This window comes from Aulonocara stuartgranti (assembly GCF_965226115.1).
Source record: "Aulonocara stuartgranti genome assembly, chromosome: 19".
Taxonomy (NCBI): Eukaryota; Metazoa; Chordata; class Actinopteri; order Cichliformes; family Cichlidae; genus Aulonocara; species Aulonocara stuartgranti.
In genome coordinates this window covers 12,520,765-12,540,451 of record NC_138955.1, presented here as the reverse complement: position 1 = coordinate 12,540,451, position 19,687 = coordinate 12,520,765, and the positions used below count along the sequence as shown (strand labels likewise).

Below are 19,687 nucleotides of genomic sequence, written 5' to 3'. Positions count from 1 at the left end.
AACCCTTGGAAACAAAATACAAAGAAATATAAAGAAACGTGGCTCAAAGGCTTTTGCACATCACTGTATGCAATGATCATTGTGTCACTTAAGTTGCACTTTTGTATACAAAAAAATATAATCAGCATTCACTTCTAGAAAGTACAAGCGCGAAATGCATTTTCTTCCTTTTGTCAACATTACTGAAAGTTGTAGTGACAGCCGTCGTGGAAAGACGTTACTTTTATTTTGAAATCAAAAATACTTGAACCTGATTGGTGCCTTTCGACGTGACGTCAGGACAGGAAATAGCCACGCAAGCCACTGGAATCATAACATTGCATTTGAAGAGTCTTTACTAACCCTGACATCATGGTTTTAGCTTTTTAATTTCGCTTTTTCTGATGACGGTTATTTCCGTTTATCTCGGAGAAGCGGAAGTTAGAGAAAAACTAAACTATATTTGAGCGCACTGCTAGCAAAACATGTCATTGGCCGCCGCGAAAGCAGCAACAGCAGCAACTAGCGATAGCTAGCAAATGGCTGCTTGGCTGTGATGTTTGTCACTGAGCGAAGTAAGTGTACCACTGTCACTTTTTTTTTTTTAACACAGTATCTACTTTAAAATGTGTTTAATTCGCAGTAGTACTCATGCATTTATCCAGCAATAAATAATAGTGGCTGGAAATGAGGCGCAAAAGCAGCTAAATAACGGCCTGGCAGCTAAGAGGTTTCTTCTCATCACCCTAACTTGTGTTTTTGTGTGTTTTCCAGATGACAAGACGACGAGCAAAATAGTTGTGAAGGTGCTGGGGGCTTGTGTCCTGTACAGGGAAACTGTTAGTTAACAGTATGTGACACATTAGCACTCTGCTGACTAAAAAAAGGGGGGTGGGAGTTGGTTTAAATCAAGATGCCTCGTCTGGAAGTGTTGGCCAACGTTGCTCTCAGGGTGCCGAGCATACTGGTGCTAGACCTGCTCTACAAATGTGACATTGAAGGTGTAACGGAGCACCTCAAGGCAAAAAATGAAGACATGCTCTTCAAATACAAGTATGTCATCTGGAACATGTATTACATTGGTAAGTTTCATCAAGTAAGGAGCTGGGAGAATAAGTAAATCTCTCTAATGTTAAGCTCCATGGCTTTTATTTGTCTCTCCTAACAAGAATTACACTGAGTCGCCCTCCTTCAAAAAGCTGTTTGCTTCAGAAGAATGACCTTAGTCTTGGTTTTACTGGAGTTTACTGTGGTGGTCTAAATCAGGGGTGGACATTTAATTTTCCCAAGGGGGCAAATGAGAAAGTGGGACTGTTGTGGAGGGCTGCACTAATAAGCAGAACTCAAATCTACTCAATATTAATTGGGTCATTACATCTTAAATAATCATATTGTTTTTAGAGTATTTTCTGCTTAACCACCTCTGATTTGCCTGAAAATTTTATGGTTTCAAAATGTGAATTTTTATTGCTTTGTATATAAAATATTTTTCTATATGTTTATTTTTTTAACTGGCCCACCCACACACTTTCAGGCCTTTTCTAAAAAAATATTTTTCACTTTGAAATCTGAGCTGGTGTTTGAATATGATATGACTATCTTATTCAAACAGAGTTTTTAGGACTGATACATTAGAGACATGAATGGGTATTGGTTAGTTAAAGTATGTTTTACAAAAAAAAAAAAATAAAGCCACCCTTTAAAAAAGTAAATAAATAAAATTCACATGAATAGTTTGTAGTTATATTTCACAATAATGTAAAATAAATCATGTGCAGTACTTTTTAACATGAAATTCTTAGTCACAATATTGAAGAAAATTCTATTTTCATTCCGCCTTCATGCTGATTTGAGCAAATCTGAATGAAACCAAATTCTGGTGCTTCCAATTCATATTTTAATCATAGCTGAGAAAATAATTGTCATAAATAAATGCATATTTTTCATTTTCAAGATCCACTTTTTAGGCATGCACATTGCTCTCGAGGAGTCTGATAATTCAGGTACAGCTTAAAATATACAGAAAGACGTAAAAACAAAACAAGTACCAATAAGATATTTGTGGTCTCTGACTTCAAAGTGCAAAAAAACGCGCAGGAAGTAGGTCAATTGTTTTTCTAAAAAAAAAAAAGAAAGAAGGAAAACTTGATAAGTATGTCAAAAGTTAAGCTAAAATTTTACAGCTATCATTATATATGTTTGAACTTTGGACTATTATATTTTTTGGCAAATCAGAAATGAATGAGCAGGGGGCCCATGATGATTTGAGAGGTAAAAACCAAGTTTTATCTCTTTATAAGATTATTGTGGCTCTTCACATCAGCCCCAGTTTCCCATGTGGCGCTTGTGAAACATAACTGTCCACCCCTGATCAAAATGTTACTTCAGATTGCTTTGTCATCTTAAAAGACACAGACTTTATCCAAATAAAAGCTAATGAAAATTAGAAAACCTACAGAGAATTACCTTTAAAAAAAAAAAAAAAAAAGTTGAAAATGATCTGCATTTTTAAGTCTTACGTGCATTACTATGTTTTACTGCTTCTCTTGAAAACCAGAAACCAATAAAAAATATTGAAAAGGGTCCTGTGAAAAGCAGCATTTGGGTGATTAGAATAACGGAATAATATCACATTTATAAACACTATAAATATTCTTGTTTTTATTCTGTTTCTCTGTTGTGGAATATGCAGCTGTAGCTGATTAATTATTTCATAATATTTTCTGGGTTGTCATAGTGTGAGGATTTCCTGTGTTTACCTGGCTTGTGTAACCGTAAACTGAATCTGTTTAACTTTTGGACTGTTGGCGGGACATACGAGATTTCAAAACCTTATATTAACAGTTTTTAATCAAGGAAATCCTCAATAAAAACTACATAGTTTAAGTCATCGGCATGACTTAAAAAAAAAAACAGTTAAATATAAACTATTCATGTGGTTTTAGACTCTCTTGAAAGCTTAGTCAGCCTGATGGGGAGAGTCAGCATTGTCAAAATGATAATAGACATTTATAAGTGACAGTATCTTTTCTATTTCATAATATTTGCGTGCTTTTAGCTGTGCATCAAACGCATAAAAACATCACACTCATTCTTCTTTGTCTTCCAGGTCATTTGATAAATATGGTGGTGTTAATCCTTCCATTGAGACACATTGTGACACTCTACCTCCATATTCTCACCGGCCTCCTCCTATACATGGGGCATCAGATTTCCAAGTGAGATCCTTTGGCACTATTGTTGCAATTCCTAGATGTTTGGGGGGGTTTTTTGTTTTGTTTTTTTCGATTGAATCAGCTTTTCTGACAAAAGGTGTCAGCAATTGCAATGATCCTGCTTTTTTTTTATAGTACTATGGAAAAGTCTTGAGTGTCCTCTCACTTATTTACATTTTACTTCCTTTTTCCTTCTAAAGAGTTTCTTGTATTTTTAAAGCAGTCTTTAGCAGTAGCTCTCCATGCTTTCTTGAGGTTTTTCAAAATTTGTTTTTGGACATCGGCTGCTTTACCACTCATTTTTCATTCCTGGTATTTGACCATTTTCAGAGGAATGTGTTTGTTTGTGCCGCCACTTAACGCTGACGTATGAATCATTCAGACATTTAAAAAAGGCACATATGGTTATTGTCAAAGTGTTATTATGGGAACACTTCGTATATCTCAGTATGGTGTGCAGTGTGTTCTTAAAAAAGATGAGGGAACTGGACAAATGATGCAGTAAGTGACAATTTCTAAAAGTCATGTCATTAAGAACTGTACAAAAAGAAATCAAGCAAAGATCTGAAACAGCACCTGTGAGATATAGCATAACCCTTCAATGTACTGTTTGCTGAACTCTCATCAAAAATGGTTTAAGCGGCTGTCAAGAAGCCATTCTTAAGGAAGCAAAACAGGGAGAAAAGGCTTAGGTATGACACAAGAATGGGACTTTAGTGGCAACGGGTATTATGGAATAATTAGTATGCACAGAGGGAGTCAGTTGAGAGGTAAGCGTCTACAGCCATCTGTGAAATATTCTAGAGACTCTGTCATGGTTTTCAGTCAGTGGTGCTGGTGATCTTGTCAAAATTGATAAAATTGTAACTTGAACCCCCAAAAAAAGTCAACATCCAGAAAAGCTTTGAAATGTCCTCCAAGAAGTCTAGAGAACTATTCAAATCAAATCAAATCAAATCACTTTTTATTGTCACATCACATGTGCAGGCACACTGGCACAGCACATGCGAGTGAAATTCTTGTGTGCGAGCCCCACAAGCAACAGAGATGTGCAAACACAACAACACAAACGAGCAAAATACAAGAATGGCCAACCTGAAACTAATAAATATATGTACAATATATAATAGTGTATGCATTTCTGGATGTGTATACTAAATATTTTCCTACGTGTGTGTGTGTGTGTGTGTGTGTGTGTGTGTGTGTATACACATTTTTACAAATTAAATAGTAAAAAAAAAAAATAATAATAATAATAATAATAATAAAATATATAAAATATACAGAGTTGAATATGTGCAGAACAAGTGGCATTTATATACAGTGTGGAGTGCATAATGTTGAAGTTCCAGTAGTGAAGCTGAGGTGTCTATGACGTGTTCAGCAGTCTGATGGCCTGATGGAAAAAGCTGTCTCTCAGTCTGCTGGTTCGGGACCGGATGCTGCAGAACCTCCTTCCTGATGGAAGCAGTCTGAACAGTTTATGGCTGGGGTGACTGGAGTCCTTTGATGATTCCTGAAGACTACTTTAGGAAATGATGAGAAAGCCTGTCTTAGAGTTCAGACTGTTGATGAATAAAGGCAGTCACACCAAATGTTGATTTTTAATGCTCAAATTGTATAAAGTCTGCTGTTGCCTGATATACTGTTTGCACATGTTAAAATAAGCTGCTGCACCTGTTTCCCATTTTTATAGCAAAGTATAAAGACATGAGGGGTAACTCTAAACAAAAGCATGCAGTTTACATGTGATTGTAAAATGATTTTTTTTCTGTTTGGTTTATAGGGATTATGTTCATGAAGAGCTACAGTACGGTTATCAAGGAGCAGTGTATCGTGATTCTTTGGCCTTCAACAGATTTGTCTCTGCAATGACTAGTGAGTACTAAACCATGTATGTAATTAGTTAGAAAGTTCATTAGAAAGCTTTCGATTCCTATAGGCCTACGTTCTAAAAAGGTCTGAAATACATTTTTTGCACGCAGCTATGAATTTTGTTCACTCAAATTTAGCTTTTCTTCGCTCAAAATAAATTTCTCCTGAAAATGCAACACTTGAACCTGCAAAATTTTTTTACGTGCACTCAGAATAGTGGCACAAAAATAACGCCATATGTGAAAACTGGATTATTTAATGTTACATTAAAAGAAATCTGTGAATTAAAGCCACTTCTCATAGCGAACAGTTTATCCAGTTTAGGGCCTGCTGAAGCCTGTCACAGGTGTTACAGATTTAACAAATCAAAGTTCTCCTTAAATTCCTCAAAAACTGTAATCAGTTGTAAAATAATGCAGGAAGCATCTGTTGTATTTACTTTTTAAGGGTTCGCCGTTGTGAAGCTGTACTGTTACTTTCTGCCAGGTCAGATTATTCTCAGCACACTGTGTGCCTTCTTGATGAAGACCAAAAAGGTGTGGTTGTTCTCTGCTCACATGCTCCCCCTGCTGGCTCGACTTTGCGCCACGCCTCATGCCATGCTGCTAACGGTCAACACTTTCTCCATGGGCCTGACTGGAGTGGGAATCGCCGTGTTCCTGCTGTCAAATATCTTTGTGCCATACCGTCTTGCAAGGGCTGCCTACTCTGAGCTGCTTCACCTGGAGGTTCTCTTATTCTGATATTCTAATTTTTTTATTTTTCATATTTCATACTGGACTGTTTTTGTCTTCTGTCGACAAAATCACCTCTTATTTGGTTATTATTAAGTATACTAAACTTCTAAATTATGTTTTTGGTTTTCTTGATTATATACTAGACTGGAAAACAATCAGTTAATGAACAATATAAATGTAAAAATCTGTGGGTTTGTTTTTTTGTTTTGTTTTTTAACATTCCGGACTTTATCGTGTTTCCTTTCCTCAGGTAATTGAGCTGTACAGACTTCTGGGTGTGGGAATCTCTCTGTGGAACCAGTTTGCTGTCCCAGTCCTCTTTAGCGTCTTCTGGTTTATTCTATTCATTGTCCAGCTGTGCTCAGACATCATGTCCGCTGGCACCTCAATAACCCATCATGGGATCATGTTCTTCCTCCTCACAAGGTGTGAAGGTGTTAATTACCTTCCCTTCATTTTGTATATGTTTAATCCTGACAATATGAACATCATCGGTTTCTCATTTGCTTGAATCCTACAGTGTCTCTGAATGTTGTGCAACACCATACTCTCTTTTGGGTCTGACCTTCATGGTGTCCTATCTGGCTCTGGGGCTGCTCAATCTATGCAAGTTTTACCTGGGAGGTTTTGCCGCTGTTCAGAACGAGAATGTCATGCACAGGTAACTGATAATGTAAGCTGTATCTCTGTGCTGTACCTCCTTTATTTTTATTTAATCTTAATTCCTGATCGTTTTTGTTCTCAGAGGTGTGACTGAGGGCGTCACTCTGCTCCTCCTCGCCATTCAGACAGGCCTGTTGGATATGCAAGCACTGCAGCGCACCTTCCTCCTCAGCATCATCCTCTTCATCGTGGTGACCTCAACCCTGCAGTCAATGATAGAAATAACAGATCCAGTTATTCTCGCACTGGGTGCATCACGAAACAGGTAAGAGCAGCAACAGTGTTTTTTCTTTTTTAAGCTTATTCCCGATTTCATTAATTTCTCCTTCATATGTGCTTCCAGGAGTCTGTGGAAACACTTCCGTGGCCTCAGCATGTGTTTGCTTCTCCTGGTTTTCCCAGTGTTTATGGCTTACAAGATCTCCCAGTTCTTCCACATGGATTTCTGGCTCCTCATACTAGTATCCAGCTGCATGCTTACATCCCTTCAGGTAGGAAGTATTTATGTTCTCTCTCTCTCTCTTTTTAGTGTGTTTTAAGTTATGAATACATTCAGGAAGCAATCTTAAATGCAGCTGTGGTAACAGATATTCCAGAAACTGAAATACAGGGTTAGTTTATTTATATGCTTTTAAATCACTGGTGTTAATTACTGTGACATTTAAAACAGGACTACTACTGTTGCCATTTAGTTCCAGTTGTAAATGTGTGTAGTCATGTCCCAGCAATGCAGTGTTGAATGTGAGAAATTTTATGACTTTGGCTCCACCCACTGGAGGTCAGATGTAGTGCATGTCTACATAGTTAATACCTTTTTGTTTGTTTTTTGTGACATCGTCCTGTTTCTGTACACCTGTGCAGTAACACTAATGTGACACCTCCTATAGTCATAAATAGAAAAGGGCATTTAGTAGACAACGTAAGGTCACCTTCACAAACTGAAAAACAAAGAAGCTGTTAACATGGCAGAAGCTGTAGATTTATACAGGGAGAGGAGGATGACTGCTGACTTGCACATGTAAAAGACTGACTGTTTATTCCAGGTTACAGGCACTATGCTGATCTACTCCCTCTTCATGGTGGAGCTGTTTCGCAGCGACCCAATTGAGAGCCTGGACGAAGTGATCTACTGGGTGAACGCTGTCAGCCGTGTGTTGGAGTTTGTTGTGGCACTGTGCGTGGTGGCTTATGGCACCTGGGAGTCACTCTTTGGAGAGTGGAGCTGGATGGGTGCCTCCGTCATTATCATCCACTCATATTTTAACGTTTGGCTCAGAGCTCAGTCTGGCTGGAGGAGCTTCCTGCTCAGACAGGAAGCAGCTAAGAAGATCAACTCCCTGCCCAGAGCCACAGCTCAGCAGCTGCAGGAGCACAATGATGTGTGCGCCATCTGCTTTCAGGTCAGTTACCCTTGTAGCTTTTGTTTTTAGAAGATGGTTAAAGCTGAGAACCAACAACATAAGATACTATAAAACCTCAAACCCAGTCCTAATCCTCATTTGGCTGTGAAAATTCATTTTCAAACTCGTGTAGTTTCTGCACAAAATGACACAAAGCATCCAATGAACTTAAGTAGGTGCTTTTTATGTTTTTTACTTATTTTATTCAATTATCTGACCTGATTTAATTTTTATGTTTTTGGGTTTTTTGTTGTTGTGGTTTGTTTGTTTGGTGGTTTGTTTGGTGGTTTGTTTGTTTGTTTGTTTGTTTGGTGGTTTGTTTGTTTGGGGTTATCATGACCTCTGTTTCCTCTAAACCATCACCTCTTTTAGTTGCTGTTCAAGTCTTACACAGAACTATGCTATGAAATAATGAGGGGAAAAAAACCCAACAACATTTAACTCTGTGGAATCACATTTTGTGAGTTTTGGCTTTTGAAAATTGTTCTTCCAAATTTCAGCATTCATGATTTCAAAAAACCCCAAAAACAATTTAATCCAAAAGCAATCATCAGTGATGTAAAATTTGTGCATGTTACACAAAATAATCCATTTAAAAATTCAACAGAAAACCTCAAATCTCAAGTGGCTGACACGCCATGCTTAGGTGTGGTTAATAATTAGACTGTGTGGATTATGTAGCAAGAGGACTGGCAGGCTTTGAGTTGCTAAATGTGCCCTCAGTTCACCTCCATATCAGACACAAAATGCTTTCTTGATTACATTATTGATACTTATGAAAATACATAAATGCCTGCTTAATAAAATATACTTAAATTTAGTTGTTTTTTTTCTCTGAATACTTTGACTTCCATGGTAAATTAAGGCATTTTTGCTAAAGTTTGCTAAAATTATTTAAACAATATAAAAAGAGTGTTTAATAAAATGATCCCAGATAGAGATGATGATGCATTTTAGTTGTTCAGTGCTGAAGGCCAAAATTAATTTACAGTATCGTTACATTAACATAAAAGTTGTCAGGTTATTGTAGGTGCCTTAGGTTTTACTTATTATAATCAGTGTGTCATTTTGTATTGGGGCATTAATTAAAAGTTGTCATGGGTTGATACTTGATTTTTGACAGTGTTCCCCTTTTGTTGTTATGACTACTACTTTGCATATATAATAGCTGGTGTGTGTGTGTGTGTGTGTGTGTGTGTGTGTGTGTGTGTGTGTGTGTGTGTGTGTGTGTGTTTTTGAAGTTTGTTAATCCTGTTTTTCCAGTTTGGCATTCAGGACACTTCTTTGGCCTTGAGTTTGTTTTTCTGGTCAAAACAAGCTAATAATATCTCTAGTAGAGATGGACCGATCCGATATTACGTATCGGTATCGGTCCGATACTGACCTAAATTACTGGATCGGATATCGGAGAAAAATAAAAAATGTAATCCGATCCATTAAATATCACGAAAGCACCTCACAAAACTTGCAACACGCCGTAACTCACCTCAGAACGTTAGCACGTCGGAGCAGTATGTATCACGTGATAGAGCGGCTGTGGCATGCGGGACCTGTCGATGGTCTGGATAGCATTTGGAGCTTCGCTAGCAACCCGGCATTTCATCTCCGACAAAGTTATCCCGAGAGAAGTAAAGCAAGTGTGTAAGTCCATCTCTGAATGTTTGTAAAGCATTCCTGCGTTAAGCTTAACAAACGACTGCCTCTTCTTGCTGCTACTTCAATCATGAAACTGCTTAACGATCAGCTGATCGGCTTTTCTGTCGCTAGTCCGTGTCTCTAGTTTGCTTTTGGCCCACTTTGCACCAGAAAGAGGAAACCAGCGGCTGAACAACAGCAGCACGTTTAAGCTTGATCAGCTGTTGTTAGAATGTATTTAATATTACTTTCTACTCGAGGATCTTTTTCTACGTAGCTGATGCTGGTAACTGTGCAGGGGCGGATCTAGCAAAGTTTAGCCAGGGGGGCTGATAGGGCATTAACAGGGAAAAGGGGGCACAAAGACATACTTTTCTTTCTTATTCTCATTTAAAATGTCTAGCTTTTAATAAATAATTATCTGACACCCAAAGTTTTAATCTGATGTAAAATGAATAGAAGTCAATTACTGTATATAGTGACTATTAAGTCTAATATATATACCCTAGTAAGCTATAGTACTTTTTCCTTTGGGAAGGTACCATCTGTGCAGTCTGCAATTTTGTTGAAGAAAGATGTTGAATCTATTTAATATTTCTTGAAAAATAATTGATTTCTGTGCATTTTTTTTTCACACTGCATCAAATTAAGGTTGATTACGTCGATTAAGCATCATGAGGTGGAGCGTGAGGGGTGGTTCCCTATTTTTTATTTATTTATTTATTTTTGTTGTTGCTGGGAGTTGGAACCCTATTAGTTAGGTTGCTTAATATTTATGCTAAGTACTCTTTAAAATACCAGAATAGGGAGGATGGTGTAGGTTTAAGTTTATTAGATTGATCAGTATTGCTGAACTATGAAATATTTTTTTTTGCATACAGGTATAACAGAATAGCTTTAGTGTAGTTGTTGTTTTAAACTTGAGTATGAACTTATACAAAATGCAGCAAGATATTTAAAAAACAGTTTTGTTGATTAAAAAACACTATATCGGATTCATATCGGTATCGGCAGATATCCAAATTTATGATATCGGTATCGGTATCGGACATAAAAAAGTGGTATCGTGCCATCTCTAATCTCTAGTAGTCAGTAGTTAGTCATCAAGGAAATTCCTACAGAAAATATGTAGCTTGCCATCACCAGTGTGTGAATGTGTGTGTGAATGGGTGGATGACTGGTTGTGTAAAGCGCTTTGGGGTCATTAGGGACTAGAAAAGCGCTATACAAATACAGGCCATTTTACCTGTAAAAGATAAGACTTTATTGACTTTCATGGAAAATGTATTACCTGTGTTAAAGCAGGATAGAAGTAAGCTGATGGGGGACAAGAAAACTATTAAATTGACTGATATTAATGCAAAATAAATTAGAGGTAAATGAAGAGAAGTCACATGAAAAAATAAACATCTCATAAAGAAATGAAAGGGGGGGGGGGGACCCAACAAAAACAAAGTTTTGTTCATAAGAGGAAGTAGGAGGATGCGAATGCTTAATAATTCCTACACCTGTCTAGCTCTTCTTATATAGATGTTTTGACTATTTATACAACCTAATATTTACACATATGATACAAATAAATATTCCTATCTAATACACAGACTTGTTATATTAATATAAACTTTTATAGTTTGATAATTATGTATCATTTTTCTATGCATTTTGTTTATTTTATTTTTTTAGTTATGTTTTTTTTTTTTTTTTTTTACAGGAAATGAGCTCTGCCGTGATCACATATTGTGGACATTTCTTCCATTCTAACTGCCTCCGCAAATGGCTGTATGTTCAGGAGACGTGCCCCATGTGCCACCAAACGGTACGACCGACACCGCCGGGTCAGAGCCAGGCATCAGCTGACAGCCCGGCCGCCCCACCTCAGAGAGACGCGGAGCCTGATCCAGCTGCACCAGAGGGAGATCAGAAGCTGGATACAGCAACAGTGCAGGAGACACAGAGCAACAGTGTAACTCCTGATGACACTGAGCAGCAGGAGGGAAGGGAAAGCTTTGAGAATGGAGAAAATAGTGAAGCCCATCAGGGTCTTCATTACAGCCCCAGTGGGGACTGTGTTGAATGTGTCCATGCAGTGCGTTCAGGGGACCTTTCAAGTTCTCATACGCCTCAAAATAAAAATCCTCCCAACACGCCCAACCAAGCTGAGGAGAGTGGTAAGGACTCCATACTGCCATCTACCCTGAAAACTGTTACAACAGAGGGCCAGTCTGCCTCTGAACTAGCAGAGGTTGAGGACAGCATTCATTTCAGTCCTAGATGTGATGGGACACCTGAATCATGGAAGCGCTTCAATTCACCAGAGGCAAACAATACAGAGAAAAATCAAGAGGGAATCTCAAGTGGAAAAACACTTGTTGACAGTCCATCATCTGTCCAATCGTGTAATAAAAACTCAGAACTCTGCACTGATCGTGCCCAAAGTTATAAAGGTAGCTGCACATATTCAGACTCAGAAAGCCTCAGAGAGGTTGAACCTGCTCCACAGAGCCTTGAGTTCAGCCTACGTAGAAGCACAGACACCAGTGACTGACTGCCCTGTACCAGTGCCTTGAAGGGTATAAAAGCATAATTCTCAATAATAGGAAATTAAAAACATTTGGCTTCTCTGTGTGAACCAATAGATTGGGGGGGGGAAATGCCAGACAGTATAATGAATGTGCTTTGGTCTAACAAATAATGTGTATCTCGACTAAATAATGAGATTAAATTGTGTTCGATAAATGTACAACTTTAAAGAAAATGTTAAATAAAGATCATGTTTAATAAAAAAATGTAACTATAAAGCATTGATCTTATATTAGTATTTACTGAATTTTAGCAGGTCACAACTAAAGATGTTTTCTTGGAGAAATCACATTTGTTTTCTTTTCATGTCAGTTTTCTTGCTCAAGGTTGGGTAGCATTTTTGTGAAAGAAATGTGGCAAAGAGAAAAGCTTCAGCAGGTGTCTTTTTATTTATGAATCAGCTGTTTGTACTCACACACACACACACACATATACATATATCTTAGAAATAAGATTAAAAAAAACAAATAAGAATATGTTAATTTAAAGATATGGACATGTTTTTTTGTAGATGACTTGATTTAAAAAACCTCAGAAAGCCTGGGGATCCACTAGATCTATAAACACTGGCTGAGTAACAAAAACTTGAATAAAACACTAGGCTTAATGGCCTAAATTGCATCCGTCTTTTCCTGCTATTGAATGTTAAAATGTCTCCTTTGGAAAAAAACATTACCACAAAGCAATTACCACACAGCCCCCTTGAGGTTCAGAAGCTTTTGTTTGGTAATCCAGCGTCGTTATAATTTAGTTACTTGGATTAATATGAATACTGCCTGATTTACATTAACGCGATTAAAATTGTACAACTTGTGGTTGAAGCTGTGATCATGTGGGCAACTTTTAATCACTACTTGACAAAAATCCTAAAAAGTGTTCTCGTTTAATTGTGTCTTTCAGTAACTAAAGACTGGCATGTCACGGCTGGTCTCGCATGTATGTTGTTTTTCTTCAGCAGCAGGAACCAATGTGCCATCACAAACGCCCCGTCACTCAGCAGCCGACTGCACCGCCTTCACAACTAAGCTTCAAATACATGTAGACTGACGCTAGTTGGCCAGCGGCACCGACCGAAACCAACAGCAGAAGAGAGCTTTGTCGACCGGGTTACGCCACCTGGCACTCGCACTTATTCGGCATTGATTTTTGGGTTAGGTTTAATCCGATATAAGACGTGTAATTCACGAGGAAAGTGAGCGTTATTGAGGGAGTGTGCAACATTTGACGTTTAACACCGCGTATACGTAGTTTGAGCTTGCTAGCCGGCTAACTCTGCTAGCCAGAGAAAGGAAAAAAGCCGTCGGGTTTGACCTACCGTCAGTTATTTCACCGAGAGCGAAGCATCTCTGTTTCTTCGTTTGGGATCGAAACACCGCCAACTTAGAGAGCAGAACACCAAGACAGGATGGCTCTGAAAAGGATTCACAAGGTAAGATAACGTCGTGAAGGTTGGCTAGCTGTGTAAGCTAGTCCCGCTAGCCTCCCACAATGCAGCGAGCCGCTGTTCTCGAAACAAGGCGGCGAAACATGTTCGAAGATGTGTTAACTTTACAGCTCGTTTTATTTAAAAATGTTAAGGAGACTTTGGTGTGTTTTGACTTGAGTGAATTAATGGTGGTTTTTACTACTTGAATCGGTTAGCACGGGCCAACACGGCTTAATGTTGGGCCGGTCAGCTAACGTTAGCAGTTTCACTTGTAGAGAATGTATGTTTGACGGCGGAAGGAGGCCGCATGAATTTCCCAACACTTCATACCTTTACACGAAGGCACATATGTTTTGAAGGTTGCCTAACTGTAATACGAAACTTTTAACCTGATATTCTTTGTACTCGCTAGTAAATTATAAGTCGTTTAGTTATGAATTAAAGCGGCAATAATTCATGTTGGAGGGTCCATGACTCATATCAGTCCCTGAAATCTGTTAGTCAGAGCTGCCTTCATGATACATTTCTTTGGTATGTCATCGTATTTGTTCTTGGTCTGTAATCGTGATTGACAGAAACTGGCAGGAACAGAATGGAGTAACACACTCGAATTGCTGACATCTGGTTTCATTCCTTCACTCTGCTGTTTACGAGAATTTTCTTCCAAGAAAATCAGACACTACTTCTTTGTAAGTTTACGGAAGGCTAGGGTGGGGCTGTGGCCTTCACCTCACTCTAAAATAGTGTATACCCTAAAAATAACACAACACGTGTCACATTATACACGGTATATGCTCGGTTCTCAATAACTTTGCATGGAGTTGAATTTTGAGCATAGTGGCCGGGTGATGAAACCCGAAGTGAGGATGGCGTGAAATATATTAAGCACACACCTGTCAGGTAGCACCCCTCACCACCGCAGTCTCGGTTTCAGCATGTATGTCAATGATGTTAAAAGGCGCTCACGCCTATAGACAGATTTTTGTTTTTTTAGATCACATCTACTCATTTTTTGTTACTTTTGTCTAACTGGTTATTGTTTTTCCTCATAGGAGCTTAACGACCTGGCTCGTGACCCTCCAGCACAGTGCTCAGCTGGCCCAGTGGGTGATGATAGTAAGTGTCCCAAACCTGCTCTTTATTTCATTTCTTTAGTTTCATCAAAAATAAAATGGCAAAAATCTGCAACTAAGGTGATATTATCTAATGTGTCATTTGAGATGTGCAGCCCAAAAAAAGAACAATTTTTCATTTTTGAAATGCTGTCATGTGCTAAACTTTAGCATATTTGCATTTAAAAACATGTCTTAAATATTATAAAACCATTTGGATGTTGATTTAAAGTGGAGAAATTGGTTGCTGCTGCGTTTAGAAAATTTACAGTGGGATATTAAAATTGACTTTGAAACAGGGAAATTGTGTTACTGGGAAGCTATGAGGTCTGTTTGGAAACCTTAGTTCCTGTCAGATCACATACCTGTGACCTTTTCTTGTTTTGTAACTTTTACTTTCTGTTCTCTGCAGTGTTTCACTGGCAAGCCACAATCATGGGGCCTGTAAGTAGATCTTTTATGACACAGTTGTTGCCCTTGTCAGGTTTATGGCAGCACGGTGCTGAAATTTGGCATTGGAGTAGTGTTCCCGAGTGCTTAAAATGTATTTGTAATAAAGGTTGAAATTTGACTTGATAATGAGTAGCTGTGTGTCTTCTGAAATATGTAAATGGTCCCCCCCCCCTTTTTTTTTTTTTTTTCTTTTTCTCTCTTTTTTTTTTTTTTCTCCATCAGAGTGACAGTCCATATCAGGGAGGTGTTTTCTTCTTGACGATTCATTTTCCAACAGACTACCCCTTCAAACCCCCCAAGGTAACTGTGGTTGGACTGGTCAAACCTTAAGCAGAGTTTCCTGTTTTGATAACTTAAATATGGAAATAGTCTGTCGTGCTGTAGGCAGTTGTTAGTATGAAAAAATGTCCTGTTTACAGCATAAAGTATCAACAACAAGGGCCAATTGTTATACTTTAAAATGCTGAACAGCTCTTGAGTGAGGAAGATATCTTCAAAAACACCACATTTATAGTAAATAGGGCCTGGTGATTCTTGCGCCATGAACATTGGCCAGTAGCCTACATGAAGTAATACCTGTCATTCCAGAACTTGACAGTCATGAGCGTCACACGTCAGTGCCTAGTGTCAAAGTTTCTGAGTTGCATAACACGGACATGTTGTTGCCACTATGTTTTGTATAGCTTTTCACAGTGTTTTTGTTTGTTTTTCTCTCAGGTTGCGTTTACGACAAGAATTTACCACCCAAATATTAACAGTAACGGCAGTATCTGTCTGGATATTCTCAGATCACAATGGTCTCCTGCGCTTACTATTTCTAAAGGTATGAGGACATCTGTTCATTAACACCCAACTTGTATAATTTACTTAGGCCCATATTTTTACCAGGTATTTATTTCCCTGCTTTTTGGATCAGCAAGACCTGTACTAATAATATTTAATGTCTACAGTTTGAGTTTAAAATTTAGAATATGGTAAACCATTTCTTTACCTTAAAATGCTCATATAAATCGTGTAAATAAATTGAAATGTCAAGGGAAATTAAACATTCCCTTTTTTGTGTTTAATTTTTTTTTAAAGCCATCTAAAATATAATAAATGTTAAAGAATGCTTAGCATCCATATGTTCCTTGCAGTTCTTCTCTCCATTTGCTCACTCCTATGTGACCCAAACCCCGATGACCCGCTAGTGCCAGAGATCGCACGAATCTACAAAACAGATAGTCAGAAGTAAGTATAAATATGTGTGGAAAAACTAACCTCTAAACATGTGAACTGACCAATTCTGTCTCCAAAAAGGAACATGAGAGTTTTATGGTGCTGTGTTTGCAAGAAGTGTTGCGGTTTCAAAGTTGCTGATTGCATTGATGTCAAATTCACCTTTATCTCTAGGGTATATTATAAAACCTAGTTTTATCCTGTTAGGTACAATAAACTAGCACAGGAGTGGACAGTCAAGTATGCCATGCTTTAGGGTAAGGCCAAGAGCCATCACTGCATCTTGGCTAGTGCTAAATGATCGGATATGTTGTGATGCTCTGCTCAGTACATAACTAGAGGCTTGGATCTGTTCTAAAGAGTGTGACTAAAATGAGCTGCTTGTACTAATCTTTGTCTCTACGAGCCGAATAACTTATTGACCCTGCACTGCTCTCAGGGTGTGGGTTTGGATTTTTATGTGCACCTTGATTTCCTGCAGTTGCACTCTCCTGCTGGAAATAAACAAGTTAACTGAAAATTTTTGCCTGTGGATATAATGGACACTTGAGTATTGTGGTGTACCGCTAACACAGGGCAGAGGAAAATCAAGATTTTTTTTTTTTTTTTTTTTTTTTTTCCTTCTTTGTAACCCCACAAGTTTCATTCTTTGGTATGATTTCTAGCATCAACTTGTAGAGACTTGAGGACAATCCCTCAGTTAATCATGGGTTGCCTGCATTTGTCAGTTGCATTGTTCAACAGATGTCACAGCATTGTGGAAAAATGTTCACGGTGATGCATTTAAGGACACTGCAACAGCTGGCTGTCAAAAAAGGCTGAATTCATGAGCTTGATGTCTAAAATTAAGGCAGGGCTGATAAACAAATAAAAAATGTGATATGATGGTTAGGTTTGTTAAGCGCGTTGCTAATTGGCCAGTATTTTCAAACATGTCAAAGGCTTCTATTTTATTTTTTCTCCTTTCTTCCCTTCCCTCTCCCCACACATGAACTCTGGACAGTGTGGAGAAAAATCAGGTTGTCTAAGTTGCCCTTTGTCATGTAGCACACAACAGGAAATGGTCTGCTTCAGATGCATTCTCGCTGCGGAAATACTCAATATGATTTAGACGGCGGTGCTTTGGGGTTGAGCGTGAAGGAGGCAGGACCCGACACCCACTCTATTCTCACATGCGCCCAATTGGACATCACACAGACTTTTACAGGGTTGACAATTTAATGTCTGTTTTGACAATGCGCCCTTCTTTTTTTTTTTTCTTTCTTCTTCTTTTTTTTTTTTTTTTTTTTAAATTCCGTTCTTGCATTTGGCTTCTCAAGGTAATGTCGGAGTTCAGGGCTGCAGTGTGGTGTGAGAAAACTGCTTATGCAACAGTCTGCATCGGAAGTTATATCACCAGCAGTATAACATGTCATGTTTATCAAATGATTTTACTGTACAGGATTATTCCCAAGTGAAGAACAATTTTTAGTATGAGATTAAAATGAATGGATACCAGTTCCCGCTTAGATCAGTGTAAATGTGGTTTGAAAAATGATTCGGAGGATACACTATGGGGGGGATACGAATACAAATTTTAATTCAATGCTGGAACAAGAAATAAAACTTCCTAAAACCGGCGAGAAGCAAAGTAAGCTGAAACCATCCAAATGTAGTGTTAAAGTCCTTTTTATAATAGGATTAATTTAATCTGGGTATGAACATGGATATTGAGAGTAGTAATGATGGCTCGTCTCATCACTCGACAAAGTTCAAAAACAATATTGTTTTTGCATGCACACAGCTGCTAGTTCCAGCATGAAAAGGATTGTATACCCATCCCCCTCCAAAAAAAGTTCTGTTGCTTCAGACTTGGTCTTTTAAACATCTTATTTCTGTGCTAATCTGGACGTGATCAGTTAGGGTGCTAACTTGGCATGGCCTTCAAAAAAAAAAAAATAGCAGTGTTTTCAGGTGCATGAAGAAATCCTGCTGATATTTTGGGTATGACTTGAAGACAGGAATTTTTGTATTAAATAGGTGAAGTTAATGTTTGCCCCCCTTTTTTCTTTGCAGATACACCAAAATGGCAAAAGAATGGACACAAAAATACGCAATGTGATGGGATCGTTTGGAACGCTGGTGAAAATGTGGTTGCTGGTTCAAACTTAAAATTTTGGGATTCTGTTTTACTTTTTCACTTTATTATTATTATTATTTTTTTTGTTTTTCTTTTGTTTCAATTTTTCTTTTTGGTTAATCAGAGCATTTTACCCCTCCTTTTCCCACCTGCGCGCTCATAAGAAGATAGTGTTTTCTCTCTAGGACTTGTGCCAGTTTCTGTAAAGTTTCGACTCCTGTTTTTATACAGAGTTCAAATTTTAAAAAATGTATATAAATCACGAAAACTATCGTGGTCTATAGACTCGGCTTGAGCATGCACCGGTAAGAGTTTTCAACCCAAAATTGGTGATGATAGTCATTTACTCTGCACACACTTGGTAGAATCTGATGCAGCTGGTCTCCTCATGCTGAGCAGCATCAACCCTACGCTGATCCACTTGTAGACAGGCTGGATCCTCTGGGGTTGATACTTCGTCACAGGCCGGGCTTCTTTGAGCATTTGGGGCAAAGTCTGTGTTTTGCCATTGTTGTAAATTTTGAATTCTCAAATTGGTGGTATTCTGCTGCACTTAAGGAAAAAAACAAATATAAATCTGTGACAATGAAGAAACTGTTTTGTGGACCCTGTCTGCCTCCAGGGACCGGTGCGATGTCAGTTTGTTCTTCTGATGCATAGTAAATGAAGTTTATTATCTGAGGAAAGAAGTGTATCTTATTCCACTATCAAAGTGTGTACAGAGAAGCACAGCAGTATATATCAATGTTAAAGAAACCAATGTAAGAACTTCAATGTTGTATTTTATGCATGTTAATAAAGGTAGGCTATATTATCTGATATGTTTCTGCAAATTAAGTGGATTGTAAGGTTGAACAGTTGGAAAAAATTTGGTTCCCCTCAAAGGCTTTCTACTTTTGTTATTTAGAAGCCAGTAGTTGAGCTCTTAGTTTTACACCCACTCGAACACTGTCTTCTTGTAGCCCTAAAATATGATGCAAAGCTGATGGTTGATAATCAACTTGTCGCTCTGTTTCTTTTTAGTTTCCCTTCAATAAAGTTACTTAAACCATAAAACAACCAGTGTGATGTTTTGTAGTTTTCATTTGAGGCATTTAAAAAAAATCCCCTGAACACTGCTAGACTTTGAAGACTATGCTGAAGTCTTGTCTTCAGTAAAACCATCTGTACCATGTTTTAAGTACTGTATTGTGTGTATGTAACTAAGACGCCTCTTGGTTGTGTGTGTGTGTGTGTGTGTGTGTGTGTGTGCGCGCGCGCGCGTTTGTCATTTCT

The 19,687-nt window shown here is 38.2% G+C and overlaps 2 protein-coding genes across 2 annotated transcripts; both read left to right on the top strand.

Annotated features, from left to right (window-relative positions):
• Positions 1-259: 259 nt before the first annotated feature.
• Positions 260-12,302, top strand: LOC309695132 (RING finger protein 145). Its single transcript, XM_082515607.1, has 11 exons — positions 260-554; positions 754-1,061; positions 3,089-3,197; positions 4,981-5,072; positions 5,556-5,797; positions 6,057-6,232; positions 6,327-6,467; positions 6,552-6,734; positions 6,813-6,960; positions 7,513-7,869; positions 11,216-12,302. The coding sequence occupies exons 2-11, from the start codon at positions 893-895 to the stop codon at positions 12,047-12,049; spliced, it is 2,451 nt and encodes an 816-aa protein (XP_082371733.1). The 5' UTR covers positions 260-554; positions 754-892; the 3' UTR covers positions 12,050-12,302.
• Positions 12,303-13,052: 750 nt separating this feature from the next.
• Positions 13,053-19,471, top strand: LOC309695133 (ubiquitin-conjugating enzyme E2 D2-like). Its single transcript, XM_082515608.1, has 7 exons — positions 13,053-13,513; positions 14,563-14,626; positions 15,035-15,066; positions 15,298-15,375; positions 15,793-15,898; positions 16,212-16,305; positions 18,349-19,471. The coding sequence occupies exons 1-7, from the start codon at positions 13,490-13,492 to the stop codon at positions 18,392-18,394; spliced, it is 444 nt and encodes a 147-aa protein (XP_082371734.1). The 5' UTR covers positions 13,053-13,489; the 3' UTR covers positions 18,395-19,471.
• Positions 19,472-19,687: the final 216 nt, after the last annotated feature.